Genomic DNA, 14,815 nt, shown 5'->3' on the forward strand with positions numbered 1-14,815 from the left:
ATTTCTTTCATTGTATATGTGTGTATGTGTGTGTGTGTGTGTGTGTGTGTTTGTGTGGCGGGATCACGTGTGTGTTGTTTTCCTGCCTGCAGCTGGGCTGACGTCATGTTCAATGGAAACGCACTGACTGAGCTTCCTGTTCAATGGTCAGTGTGGCCAGTGCTCCCAGCAGACCAGCGCGACTGGTCTGACTGTCTGACCTGCTGCCTTCTGGTGTTTCTGTCTGGAAAGGAAAACCTCCGTAATTACTGCCACATGAGTAGAGATGTAAATCTCCAGTTTCATCAAGATAAGATATGATACTGATTGTTTGGACAACGATATTACAAAGTCTTCCACGATATGATTTCCATTCAACTTAATTCAGGGGGCTAGAATCCAACGCACATGATATGTGACCATTTGAAGGAAGTTTGACCGACATGTTCCACATAAATACATCAGAAATCAAGTCTATCCTGTGTAAATATCTCTGAGTCATGACTTTCTGCAATGAGTGAGAAGCTCGAGTCCCGGCAACCTTTAAACACAGTATCATCATGATCCAATCTTGTGTCCTCTTTTACTTATTTTGACATATTTTTAATACATTTACACACAAAGCGAACAAAATCTGAACAACATGATTCAAACTAAAACATTGAACGTTTTATATTTAATGTGAGGCGTTGCGTCACAGTCCATGTTTCTAACTAGGCACCTCACAGTGGATCTCTCTCTCTCTCTCTCTCTCTCTCTCTCTCTCTCTCGCTCTCGCTCTCTCGCTCTCGCTCTCTACCTGCACAGCATGTTTCAGATGCGACTCGCACTACTTCCCGGGGGGGGGAGTGAATATCTTCTTCACCCTCTTAAGCTCAGCTGCTTGCCTTTGTCTGCTTGCCGCTAGCATTGTTTGAAAGTTCAAGATAATGCACGGCTAGGCTGCTGTTACACACACACACACACACACACACACACACACACACACACACACACACACACACACACACACACCGGTACATATATTACAGATATACACAGCCCCCACACACACACACATATATGCCACTACATCCTGCTCCGTAGCCTGTAGTCTTAATCTGTTCCTTGTGGATTTCCTGGTCATCGACTCAGAGACACCAAGAGATAGGAAAATGTGTGTGGTGCCCGTAACCTCCTCTCCCCAACCACGCACACCCCAACACACACTCTTCCAGGCCCTCTCTTCCTGGTTGAATAAGTGCGACAGGGATTCTATCCTCTTTGATCCCTGCAATCCCCACCCTTCCGGACAAACTTCTCCCTCTCCGCCTCTCTCCAACGCCCTCTGGATTTCTGCGGGCGTGCGTGCGTGAAGGAGAGAGAGAGTGAAGTGGCCGTGGCTCTGCCTTTGTAGTTTCTGTTTGATGAAAGTTACTGCAACATCCTAACTCTGACCTTCTCTTTGTGACGGCGCCCACACCAGGTCAGCTTAATGTGCTTGAACCTGATGTACCTGAGCTTTTTTTTTTGTAAAGGTAGACTTCAAGAAAGCCAAATATTAAATTGTCATCCCCTTGATTTTTTAAAAGAATGAGGTCAGCAGCTGCGTATAAGCACATTTACAAGGACATGTTGTGAGTACAGGGTGATCTACACGGTGTTTTTAGGAACGGTAATTTTGTCTGAGGAGCTGTGTAAGAAATAATCTCTTTATGCACGCCAATTAAACCAAACAGCATGTCCTGCATGTGTTTAGAGACCTCTTCTGATCCTGAATCGTGTTCAGATTGGTTATGAAGACCAGGCCTGCATGATATGAGAATAACATGTGATGTGTGATAACATTGTTCTGTTGTGATAACGATATGAAGTGCAATATCTCACAGAAAAATGTGGACTTTTTACGAGCTATAACTCAGTATTTTATGTGCTGTTCCTCATGTTTGACACAACAGCTGTGTTCGCATCACGTCCCTCCTGAATCAAAGATGCAGTTTTTTTCAACACTTGATTGGCAGTAATTAATTTGACGTAGCTGATGACTAACTTGAGCTTCAGCTGATTGCATCACAGGTGTGACCACACGGCCATTATCATCAGACTCCAACCCAACAGGTCAAATACACTTATGAAGCCTTAGTTTAACGTTCTTGTAGCCTAACAACCATCGTCAGCAGCGCTTGTAATTTAGGTTAAATAAAGCGCTGGTGGTCAGGGCTGATTATTTGTTGTTTATTTGTCAAGGTGAGGGATGGAGATGTGACTAATCGGGGGAAGACATGTCGTGATTCATAAAAAAACTGAAAAGCAAAGGATTGTATCCGTCTAGGTCAAAGCTTCCAAAAGTGTCTTGTTCCTGCCGTCACACACTAAACTGTTTCCAAACTGGCGTTTGGTCACCAGTGTTATCGTCTCAGTTTAGGTGGATCCTCATAAAACCATCCTGTATAGAAACTCATCATATTCAGATTTAGCTGGCATATTGTGGACATGTATCTCTCTCTCTCTCTCTCTCTCTCTCTCTCTCTCTCTCTCTCTCTCTCTCTCTCTCCCCTTCTCTCTTTGCTTAAAGTGACAGGCCACTGCAAGGATTAGATTAAGGCAATTGGTTCTGGCCGCTAGCGTGCATGTGTGTGCAGCAGAGTATTAAGGGGGGACGGGCGAGGCCAGTTTGAGCAGGGCTGGGGGCTACAGCAGGCTCAGGAGGGATCGTGTAGCGTGTGTGTTTGTGTGCTTTGGGGGCAGGCTGTGCAGGGAGAAAGAGGGGAAAAAAGGGTGAGCGAGAGGAGCTAGTGCTGTGCCACCTCGCTCCGAGGCAGTCATCTGGTCTAATGGGGCTTGTGTGTAAGTGTGTGTGTGTGTGTGTGTGTGTGTAAGTGTGTCCTGTGGCTGTATCTGAGCAGTCCAGTCTTCCATTAATGTCCTTTGAAAGCCCGTATGTTGCCCTTCTCTCTCTTTCATTTTTACCGGTTTCTCTCATGTTTTCTGCCACCACGCCGCCGGGGAACATGTGAGTGTGCTGTAAACAAACCGGTGTACAGACTGTATATCAAGCATTTGCATGGACTTCAGCGAGAGCAAATAAGATGATAATACATGAAGTGCAGCTCAAGAGTGTCCTTCCCTCCGTCCTATCCCTTTAAAACTGGGTCACCTTGGATTACTTCATTGGCCGTTTGCCAAAGTCAGCTAAATGTGTCACCAAAAAGGCAGAGCAGAAGTGTTTTTTCTTACTTCTTACTACTGCTTTTGTTTTCTTATTTCACTACTAGATTTCTGTCTCCTTATTCTCACTATTAGATTGTATTTATTTTGTGGTTTTTGAGTAATGACAACATCTCTCAGTATCGTCCTGGTTAATCCACAGACACTCTGTCTTTAGAGAAAGAATGTGCGAGTTTTTGATCCAGTAGATGCACCAGTATAAAGCCAAATCAAACTGCTGGTTGGCCACACCTCCACCATACTGAAGTCTCCGCTCTCCTCCAGAGACACACCTCCAACCCCCCTCCCCTCGAGTTGTCCTTTGCTCGAGCTGCAGTCACCCGTTGTTCTGCTAATGTTAGTGCTCTTTAGTTAGCACGTAGCCTCACATTGCATATACATTTTCAATAAATTCTGACAAACTCCACATCCCCCCTGTTTCCTGCAGCTAACAAGGCAGCAGTCACAGTGTCGCCAAATCAGGAGTAAAGTGTCAGCTTCATTTCCACCTGCTGTTCTCGCTAACAGCTGTCACTCGGAGTACTCTGAACGATGGTTTCCTAAAGTTTGGTCCAAACAGGATCAGTGGGGAGCGAGACTCTGACGGCTGAACTCGTCTTTATTTTTAGCTGCCTCAGTGTGACTCGAGTTTCTGCTCATTTCCTCCCTGACTCGAGCTGATGTCCGGTTGGCAACGTGGTGGTTGTTGCACATTGTGTTTGTAGATGGTTAGAGGTGAGCGAGCATGGCTTATGACTACAGCTGGCAGTGTTTCTAATCGCTCCGTGATAATGGCCTTACGTAACCACAAAACCATCCAGATTTTGATGAATGCTCACAAAACGATGTCCAGCCTTTTAGGCCCTGAGATGGACTACTTTATGTCTCATTGAGACTGAAGGGGATTTACAAACCGAATCACATGAAGTGAAAAGGTCCTTCAACCTTACAAATAAAAACAATGACCCTGTTGAAACTGTTCGAAATTAAAGACTAATCCTTTTTGCAGCGAAGGCGTCTGTCCTTTCGCTTCATCCAGTGACTGTTGATGACATCATTTCAGAGTCGATGATGTCATTATATTACAGTCAACATTAAACTGGTTGATAACAAAAGGGCAGCAGGAGCTCCATTTTTTGATGCAGAGAAAAACTAGAAAATTTGAGCATTGATTATTTTTGCAACATAAACATAATGTGTCCTTCTTTTGTGTCAGGGTGTTACGCTGTCTTGATGACATCACTACTTGACGCTGTGTAATACATGGTGAAGCAGACGTGTAAGGGGGGGGGCACTACAGTTTGGCTTTTTGTTTTTAAATCCCAAATTATATTGTTGTTTGCATGATGCTAATTGAATATATCTTAGAGTGGACACAACCTTAGCCCCTTTCAGGCCGTTCACTCTCGTAATGGTTCTGTGAAGGCATAAAACAAACCACAGACAGAACGTCACTGTAAGTGGCGATGTCATTGTGATCACTGGTGGTTCTCCTGTACCGCAGAGCTGTGAGGGTTAACAGCTGGACAGCAGCTGTAAATGGAACAGTGATGAGAGGATTTTTAAATCCTGCTGTTACAGACATGCCAGTCTGTCGCCCTCCTGAGCTTCAGTGACCTCAACCAGCACCTTGCTGCAGGCTCAACACACACACACACACACACACGTGCACACACACACGCACGCACACACAGTCAGCAGCAGTACTTGTGTGTGTTTCTGATGATGCAGTGGCTTTGATGAAGGTCTCTGGAGGGCGTTTTAGTCGGCCATGTTGTACAACACAAGGTGCTGACTCTCCCTGCCCCGCTCTCTCCTTTGTAATCCTTTCTTTACTTCTTTACTTTTATCTTTTCTCCTGAATGCTTTTCTTCTTTTGTTCTTCTCATCCTCCTCCTCCTCTCCCTCTGCCCTCTCCTCTTTCTCCTGTTTTTCTTTCCATTTCATCTTTCAGTCTCATCCTTATCTCCCCTCTCCATCCTCTTTTACCCCGCTGTCACTTTATCCCTGCCAAAAATAAATGCTTGTGTTGTTGTTTTTTTTTGTGTGTGAGATAGTGAGTGCTTATAAGTCACTGAAAGAGCAGCTAAACATCGCCAACCCTACCCTTAAAATAGTAAATACCCTTTAGGATGAGGAAACATCAAAGTAGAAGAAGCTTAAATGTTGAATATGTGATGCAACAATGAAGGCATATTTCATACATGTTATCAATAGGTTTATAGTGTCCACCAATTAAAATAATTCAGAAAATGAATTAAAACACTGAGTGCAAGTACTGCATCTTTAAAGCTTAAAACAGCACAGACTGTCCTTCATCAACGCCTCAGGGCTCAGTTATGTCTTAGGTATGTGTTTGCTTTTCAAAATAATAAAATGTATCGTAAATCAGACCTATTTGGGTTTTTTTTTTAACCAGGCTGTAAACATGTTAAAATCTGCTGTAAAAACAGACTTTTTAGAATGGGTGTGTATGTGACGTCCTGTGCTTCTGCAGCCAGCCTCTAGTGGACACTCGATGAATTTCAGGATTTTGCACTTCCGCATTGGCTTCATTTTTCAACATCTGAGGTTGCCGCTTGGTTTAAATTCAAATTACAATCCCTAACTATCAGAATCCCATTCAGCTGCAGGTACAGAGAAAATGTAGAAAAAAACAAATAAAAATAATGAAAGTGTTTGTGTGTAAATAGAGCAGTGACCAAGTAGCTGCAGCTTCGCAGCTCTATTTATAATACTGACCCATCTGTCTCTTTTACTTTAGAAACTAGTTTGTGTGCATGTGGATATGTGTGCGTGTGTGTGTTAGTTACAGCGTGGGTGTGTTGTTTGCTGCTCCTGTTGCTTCCTGAAAGCCGGACATCTGTCCTACCCTCAGCACATATTCACACACACACACACACACACACACACACACACACACACACACACACACACACACACACACAACAACAACTGAGACTTTTGGGAGGTCAGTCTGTGATTTAAAAAACCTCACAGGTCCTCACAGTTGAGCTCAGTTTATAATGATCATAAAACAGATTTAGCAAACAAACAGAACGTCTCTCTGCTGGTTGTTTGTCTTCGTAAGCTGTTGTCAGACCAAATGCCAGATGCTAACTACACCTGCACAATCTAAGGGAAATATGAAATGTGAGAGTGCAAAACCACCAAAAGATGAAGAGTGCATGTAAACTATAATTCACCCTTTATTCTGTCTGTTCGTTCAGAGTCTGTTTGTCTGAGCCAACATAATCACAATGACTTGACTCTGACTTGACAAAGCTCCTCCAGAGACTCTGAGACATTATACTAATGTTTTCACTGGCTGGCTAGCCCGCTTCATGACAAGTAAACTGAGCTTGATGTGCACACTCGGGAGACTTCCCCTTTCAGTTGTCATCCTGAGGGTTTTTGGATATTTCTATCGGTGGTCTTCCCCTTCTGAGTGTTTGAACGAGCCGATGTGTCTGTGAAACAACAGCACAGTAACGCAAAACATCGTCTGCTGGTTCTCTCTGCAGCACTGCTCGTCACATTTCAGATCTTAGTTTCAGGTTTGACGCTATAGAGAAACAGTGTCAGTGTCTCAGAGTGTTGCAGAGAATCAGACACAAACAGAATCTGTACATTTGATGAAATCAGGATTTATTCGTCATGAACTCCACACCGCAACCGTCTCAGGCTGAAAGCAGACTGCAGCAGTGCAGCTGCTTGTGTGCTGGGACTGTGAGTGTGTGTGCATGTGTGTGTATGGATCTCGTTACCCAAGGTGCCCAGATATTAAATCATACTTGCACACAGACATAAACACACACACACACACACTCATTGTGGCCTTTGTATTGATTTATATTGACCCATGGTTGTGTGGAGGGCCAGTCATTAAATTAACACACCAGCAGAGAAACTGATGACTCCACCAGACCACAGCTCTGTACGTGTGTGTGTGTGTGTGTGAGTAAAGACAAAGAAAGTGCACACACTTAAGGCTTCCTTTAACACACACACTCCCTCTCCCCTCTCTCTGGAGGAGGCTGTCGGCAGCAGAATGGTTTCCAGACCAGAAAGCTCAGCTCGTTTTCTCAGCCCGAGAATTGTGGGAAAAACCTGCGTTTGGCCCCCTTTGGGAAAAACGGGCACTTTTACCTGCACATTTATCTTCCTCGTAAGAGTCAGAACATGTAAGCCTGTCGTATCCCATCTATAATGAACACAGCATTAAACCCCTCAGTGTCCTGGATATGAGAAAGTGGAACAGGCGACCGGGGATGTGCAGATGGAAAGTAGAAGCAGATGATCCTGTTTGCTGAGGGTTTTAAGAGACATGGGTTAGTGTGTGTGTTTCTGTTTGGTTTAGGATAAAAAGACTGACACACTCCAAACTAACACAGATCAGATGACTGTCACTGCATCTCAACTCTTTGGCCTCTTTATTGAGTTGTTTGAACACTGATACCAGTATCTGTAAACCCTCCGATACGACCCCTAAACACAGACGATGACATATCCAATTCTTCTCCACAAGTTCCAAATAGTAGTCTGTACAGCTTTTTATCGTCAACATGATGGATGATGGATGAACAAGTCTTGGATCTAACTTGTTGAAACCTGAGGTCTGCCTTTTCTTCCCAGAGAGCCATCACGCCCACTAGAGGCCCCCTCCTTTAAGTCAGGATGTAAAAATACCTCACGCTCCTAGTAAAAATCTCTACAGATAACTGACAACAGAGGAGAACAACAAGACTCCTCCCCTTACGTCACCACACAACGGCAGGTGAACATGTGAAGCGGGGAATAAAACAGTGTTGACACTACAGTCCTCAGATCTGGTTGTAAATGGTTTCCTGTTCACAGCGATCGCATGTCACCACGGAGACAATAAGGCCGTGTTCAGCTGCGTTATCTTTAATCTGATTATCTCAGGCCTGTAGAGCCTGACATGTCAACACCTTTAAGTCATTATAGCATGTTTAACAGTCGGACGTTTGTGTCCACTCTGTGTGTTTTTGAGGACGAGAGAACACCTCGATGTGAGGAATCTTTGTCCTACAGCACAGGTCTGCTTTTTGTTTCCCGAACCTCTTTTGAATGAATCCCTAAAACAACAGCAGGGACTTTTTTAGACTGAGGGTTTGGATCTTTTTTTCTCCGGGTGAAACACAGTGTTTGTAGTCGTCACTTAACTCAGTCTCAATGCAGGAGTTCATACTGTTAACCTAGTCCTGTTTGTCTGGTCCAGAGCCGCGACACACTCCTGTGTCAGCCTACACAAGCCTCATGTTTTACCTGTTAAATGCACTGTTACACAAACGAGTGGGTTGAAGTTAGTGTTGGTCTGGCTTGTAGCTCTTTAAAAGCACTTTATTCAGTGTTATTACCTACGTTAAATCAAACATCTATTATTGGAGCTGACTTCTGCTGATCATTTGACTCTAGGTGCAACAACTTGTCAACATAAAGGAGAACATGGTGAACAATTAAAACAAGTTTAATTTAATCTGACAATCATGCTGCCTGCAGCTCGGCTCTCTGTCCCTCCTGAAGGCCTGTGCCCCCCCCCCCCCGAAGGAAGGCCTGTGCCCCCTCCTTAAATCATGTGCCCCTCCTCAAGGCCTGTACCCGTCTTGAAGACCTACTGTATGATCACCAAAGAATAGTGAAAGCAGGAGATCTCTGTATAACAGCTTCAGGGTGAAGACTTAGTAAACAATAAACAGGAAAGGAATGCTAACCTAAAAACAAGCTGAGAGTGAGACTTCCTGTTTTGGTATTTGTTTTTACATCTACATCTGCAGATATTTTGGATCGAGGTAAATTATCTGGCTTATGGTTAATGAAGGACGACAACATCTTCCAAACACTGGAATCATGCTTCAAAAACAAGTCGAGTGGCGTCAAACGAGCTAGCTGCAGCTCTGCTAAAAGCCTGTACTAACCCAAGAACAGCGTGTTTTAGCTTGATACTGCTTCTGTTTTTTTTTACAGATTTTAATCTTTTGTTTGGGAAAGGAGGATGTCACTTTGGATAATTCAGCTCCTGTCGAAAACCTTGTAAACAGTAAACAAGGAAGGAATGCTAACAAGCTGAGAGTCAGCATGTGGTGGTGCTTGTTTTGTATCTGATATCAATGGAAGTGTTGTTGCGAGCTTTAAGCCCCACGCTCTGTGATCCCATTCCTACAAGTTCTACATTTTATGCAGAATCTCTAAATAAAGATGACTTCTCTTTCCATTGGTTGATCAGCTGTATATTAAAATGGTTTACGTTGCAGTCTATGAATGTTTTGACCGCCCAGTTAAGAACAAAGATGGAAACTTCATTTGGTCACACCGACGCGTCCCATCGTGTAAAGTTTGTGTCGACTGTATCTACCGGATGTTTGATAAAATAGGCCTCAGGTGAGGAGTTGGAGCATTTATCAACGTCAGTGTTGACTCTCTGTTACTGTGAGTGTTTGTGTGTTTCTGTCCAGAAATATAGAAGAGTTAAAAATAGCCGATGATTGACTTTCACTTATTGAACTGGCTTCTTGTCCGCTCCCACAGCAGATGGATGTCACAGCAATAAAATAACTGCTGCAACCAGCCAATGTGCTGACAGACAGGTGGGGCGAGAGAGAGAGTGAGTGAAGCAGTTTAGAGATAAGATAGAGATGGAGAGAGAGAGTTAAAGAGACACTATCCTACACTAAGTGTCTCTGTGTGTTCAGTGTGTGTGTGTATCAGGATATTAGATCATATCACAGCAGGACGAGTCTTATCAGATCCCAACATGCAAACATGAGCTCCACTGTTAACTTCCTTCCCCTCAGGTCTGCCCTGCATTTGTGTGTGTGTACTGTGTGTTACATCCTGTTGAGAATCAGATGTCCTCACAAGGACAGAGGGATGCACAGGGTGCCTGGCATTCTGTCAGGGGGCGTCGGAGGGGTCATGCAAAGGTCAGAGAATGACTGAGGGGATGCTGCATTAAGGGAACATGGAAGATGTTGGAATTCTCTGTGTGAAGTGACTGATGAGCAACAAAGGAAATAGATGCATTCATGATTTGTTTACCGATTGTGATTGGTTGGCTCTGGAGCAGAAACAAGTCCAGCAGGATAGATGTTGCGTTTTTCGTTAATTGTGATGCCATCTCCGTTTCTCTTGAATCATGGACAGTTTAAAACATGGATGTAGTCTCAGTGACTTCACCCGTTGGTCTTTTAAGAAGCGTTTTGAGCGTTTTGGCGGCCATGTTGGAAATGATGCCTCTACATAACTATCGATCAACCTAGCAGCAGGCAAAGAGGTGGAGTTGAGGCAGGCCGTAAGCCTCTTGGCAAACGCCTTCAACGCTCCTAGCAGTCAACTCAACTACGCCCCTAATTATGCAAATCAAATGCAAAACTCTTAGCCTTAATATTATCGGATTAAATGACTTATAAAATATATTTTTGTACCCGGCTGTAAACATGTTTAATTCTGCTGTAAAGATGTACATTTTAACCTGGGGCTCTATGGGGGACTGACTCACTGCAGAAGACAGAGTCTAGTGGACATTTGAGGAACTGCAGGTTTTTTGGAACTTGTATTGGCTTCATTTCTCTAAACCTGAGGTTTCAGCTCGGTGCAAATTTAGAAATCTTAACATGTTGAATATTCAGAAGCAAACATTTAATTGGCTTTCCACCCACTTTGTACTTAGTGGGTTTTTTTCAGCTATATAACACACACACACACACACACACACACACACACAAAGTAAGTCAAGTGGGCTGATGATTGCAGCAAGGTCCCTTTAAAAAAACGCTGCTTTCCTCAGATTTCTTTAAACTTAAGAGCCAAGACAAAGTGTTCTGTGGCCCACCTGAGTCAACACACGCGCGCGCACACACACACACACACATTAATCATAAAAACACAGGAGTCTCAGATAAACACCTTGATACCACTAAACGCACACACGCTCCCATACTTGCTCACACTTGACACAATTTACTGGAATCCATTAAAACTGAATTTACATAATACTGTCTATGCTTAACTGCTGCCTCTGCACACACACACACACACACACACACACACACACACACACACACACACACACACACACACACACACACACAGACACACAGACACACAGACACACACACACACACACACACACACCTATACTGCAGTGTGGGTGACCTTGCAGCAGCAACAGAGCAGAACACAACCTGTATTGTGTGTGTGTGTCTGAACACACATTAGAGCCTAATTAAGATCCTCCGACTCCATATGTGCTGGTCTGGGATCAGCTGTCAGCTTCCAGCTGGTTGTGATATTTATGGTTAGAGACGCTCACGAATCAGCAGAAGGCTCAAAAACACAAACAAGCTAAATTGTTTGTTTGCTCTTTTCATGTCATTGTTGCTGCAGACGCCTGACTGCCTGATGTCTGTACTTTTATTTTGGAGAGGTTGCAAAGGATGAAAGTTAGGGTGTTTTCTCTACCATGAAGACATAAAAAGCCCCCAAAACATCTAAAATCTGCAGAGCAAATCAATAATTATCAAGATTTTAATGAGAGAAAACTGAAAAAGAGCTTAAAGACCGAACGAGTAAAATTCAGAAAAAGGTCCTTTTTTTGTTTTGTAATTTATGTTATGAAAGTTTTAATCCATTAAAATCTCTGCATGTGGAAACAGAAAACCACTTGATCTGAATCCTATTATTATTGCTCCCGTTGGCCAATCTGTTTTAAATTCAAAAGTTGGAACACTGTTATCGTCTCACTAAACCAAAGGTGTGTCTGTGTTTGCAGGATTGTCGACAGAAGGGCTGTACCGTGTCAGTGGGAACAAGACGGACCAGGACAACATCCAGAAACAGTTTGATCAAGGTGAGACACACCTGCGCAGCCACATGCTCCCTGCACAGCCTCACAAACACACTCTCAGGAGCAGCACATGTGGAACTGAAGTTTCAAAGCACTGAGGCAGGCGGTTCTCGTTATTTTCACACATCGTGATTCTAAATTATTTTCCCATGAACTTAAAATTATGCCTTCTAAGAACTCCGCTCAGTATGTTACCAACCAAGTAGCGTTTGTGTGATGTGTGTAATAAATCTGACCCCGCGGAGAAAGTCCAAAGCCGAGCGAGCGGCAGAAGTTCTTAAAGAGAAACACATGCCCTGTGGAGCTCGGTGAAACCTGCACATGAGGGCTGGTGAGCTGCCAAACCGGCTGTTAGAATAAATAAAGTCACCACAGGAATGTGAATTCACCAGCACACACACTCAGCCGTGTCAGTCATTTTACAGCCAGGCGCTGAAATATGGAGACAGGACTGAGATGAAATGAGCTGGTTTGTTTTTTCACTCCCACGCTGATTATTGATCCTTTAATTTCCTCTCCTATTACTCTTAATTTATTTCACAAATGCTAAGATAGATCGCCTCAGTATGCGTTTAAAAAGTCTTAACATGAAGAGTCCTTAAATCCACTTCACCATGTTGTTCTAACTCTAATATGTGTCTCTAGTCTGTCTACAAACCCCCCAATGATGAGAAAAGTCCATCCTCTATGTGTTTTGCCTGCTCCACTTTTCATGAAATGTGCTCAAACAGGCCGTTAGGAGATGTTCCCTTCATGACATCACAAAGGGCAGTAACCGCTCCCCCAGGTGGGTGACACTCCCACAGCTAGGTGTTTGTTCTGCCCTCTGAGTCTGCCTTCTCACTGTGAACAATAGGACATGGAGCGAGAAAGCCCGAGCCAACTAAGCCCTTCCAGAGAGGGGGCGTGGTCAGACACTGCTCATTTACATTTAAAGGTACAGACACAGAACCAGCCTGTTCTGAGCAGGGCTGAAATAGAGGGGTTTATAGACATGATCAAATACAGGATCAGAGTGGATTTAGAACAAGAAACTTCACAGACATGTTTGGAGGAGCTCTGACACTTACTTAAACTGGTTGAAGAGGAGGAGAATAATATGACCTTTAAAGCAGAAAACAAGCATCACGCTATTCATAAAGTCAAAAATCACTCTGCAGGAATGAACATGTGTACTATAGTTCCTTGAAGTCCTTTTTAAGGAGAATTTCAGCGTTTTTAAAACCTTGGTTTGTGTTTCTGCATATTTATCTGAATGATTATTTCTACATATTTCTGGGTCAAAATGATTTAAAGGTACAAAGAGGTTCACAGTTACTCCTGTAGATTGCTTAAACCGGCACCTTGTGAAACTGAATCCCTGCAGTGTAATGCTTTGGGTCGATTGTGTCAGATCAAAGTCTGTTTGTTTTTGGCCCCTACACACTCTGATTGTTATGTTTAGTATCTAAAAATATCAGAAAGCCACCTTTGTTAAAATGCCATCTCAAAGCCCCCAGACTGCATCAACATGTAACCCATCCATCACTGTGTTGACCAGCTTGGTTGTTTGTGTTTTACAAATACTGTGTTTCTTCTAAACTCACCATGTACACAAACAAACTGACCGGTCAGGCCAGAGGTAGACGTGTAGCTGCGAGGCTACGGGAGGTCAAATGTCAGTTTTTGTCCTGGAATCTGGTGTAACAGAGGTTTAGGGAAAAGGCTCTATCTATGTAGGGATTCTTTCCGTAATGTCATCAAACTATAAATTGATTGAAGTTATTTGTTTTTTTAGAAAGAGGAGTTTTCTTTTTAATCACAGCCGTGAAAAATAGACTGTCAGTGGTGGTCTTGATCGGTCTTTATTTAAAATCCGGATTCTGCCCAGTTTGAGACCGAGACAAGATCGATTAAAAAACGCTTCCAAGAGGAGACTGAGATCATGATAAAGTGGTCTCGAGACCGGTCTTGAGTACTACAACACGACCTCGAAGAGAACACCGCAGGGCGAGCACTTTACAGTCAGGTGAGCTTCTGTGAGAAATGTTTGAATAACTGTTAATATAAGGAGAGGAACGTGAGAAGAAGTGTCCAAAAGTGTGGAACATAAACACCTTCTGGTGATGGCATCTGATTTTCTCCCAGCAGAGTCATTTTGTGATTCCTTTTTCTTCCCCTCGGTTTTAAAAACGCAGCCAATCACACGACACAAGAGGACAAAGTTAAACCCTTTAAATAAGCGTAAAATGATTCATATCAGGGAACTAATGAAATACTGCAGAAGGTTTCCGTTTAGTTAGACTCTATGCAGACTCACTAAAGTATGTCTTATTAACCTGTAGTTTTTTTTCCCATGAAGACTTGCTGTAGTCGTCTTTGCTGGTTGTATATTCCTCTTTAAACTCTGCACACACATCTGCTGCAGCTCATATCTGTACGTATGTGGGGAAAAAACCAAACAGCATTATAGTGCATAAGTTGCTGTGTCAGATGGGCTGCGGGCTGCATCACTAAAGAAGCTGCATGTGAGTTTAATGGAGGAAGTGGAAAAGGGAAATGAATTATCTTGGCGAGCGGAGCAGAGTGATGATGGTTTTCTTCTGGGATTCATGAGGTCACTCGAGGTTCTGCTTCATTAACAGTTTGGGCTGAGGCAGCATTTGTTTGGCTGTTCATTAGCAAACTTCATTAAGCAACAGCTCCTCCCCCCCCCCCCAATCTCTCTCCACCCTTTTACGCCTCTTAGATTCGTCCCTCTTCCCTCCCATCTTCCTCCCCCCTTCTGTCCTACTTTTATCCACT

The 14,815-nt window shown here is 43.5% G+C and overlaps 1 protein-coding gene across 2 annotated transcripts in view; it reads left to right on the forward strand.

The window, feature by feature from the left end:
- arhgap5 (Rho GTPase activating protein 5) overlaps nt 1-14,815 on the forward strand; it is a 54,123-nt gene that overhangs the window by 25,373 nt on the left and 13,935 nt on the right. For both annotated transcript variants that reach the window (XM_020652722.3, XM_065966229.1), the window contains exon 4: nt 11,957-12,034. In XM_020652722.3, coding sequence (XP_020508378.2) covers nt 11,957-12,034 — 78 coding nt within the window. The remainder of the gene's footprint in view (nt 1-11,956; nt 12,035-14,815) is intronic.

The sequence above is a fragment of the Labrus bergylta genome, chromosome 18 (genome assembly GCF_963930695.1).
Source record: "Labrus bergylta chromosome 18, fLabBer1.1, whole genome shotgun sequence".
In the NCBI taxonomy this organism is placed as follows: domain Eukaryota; kingdom Metazoa; phylum Chordata; class Actinopteri; order Labriformes; family Labridae; genus Labrus; species Labrus bergylta.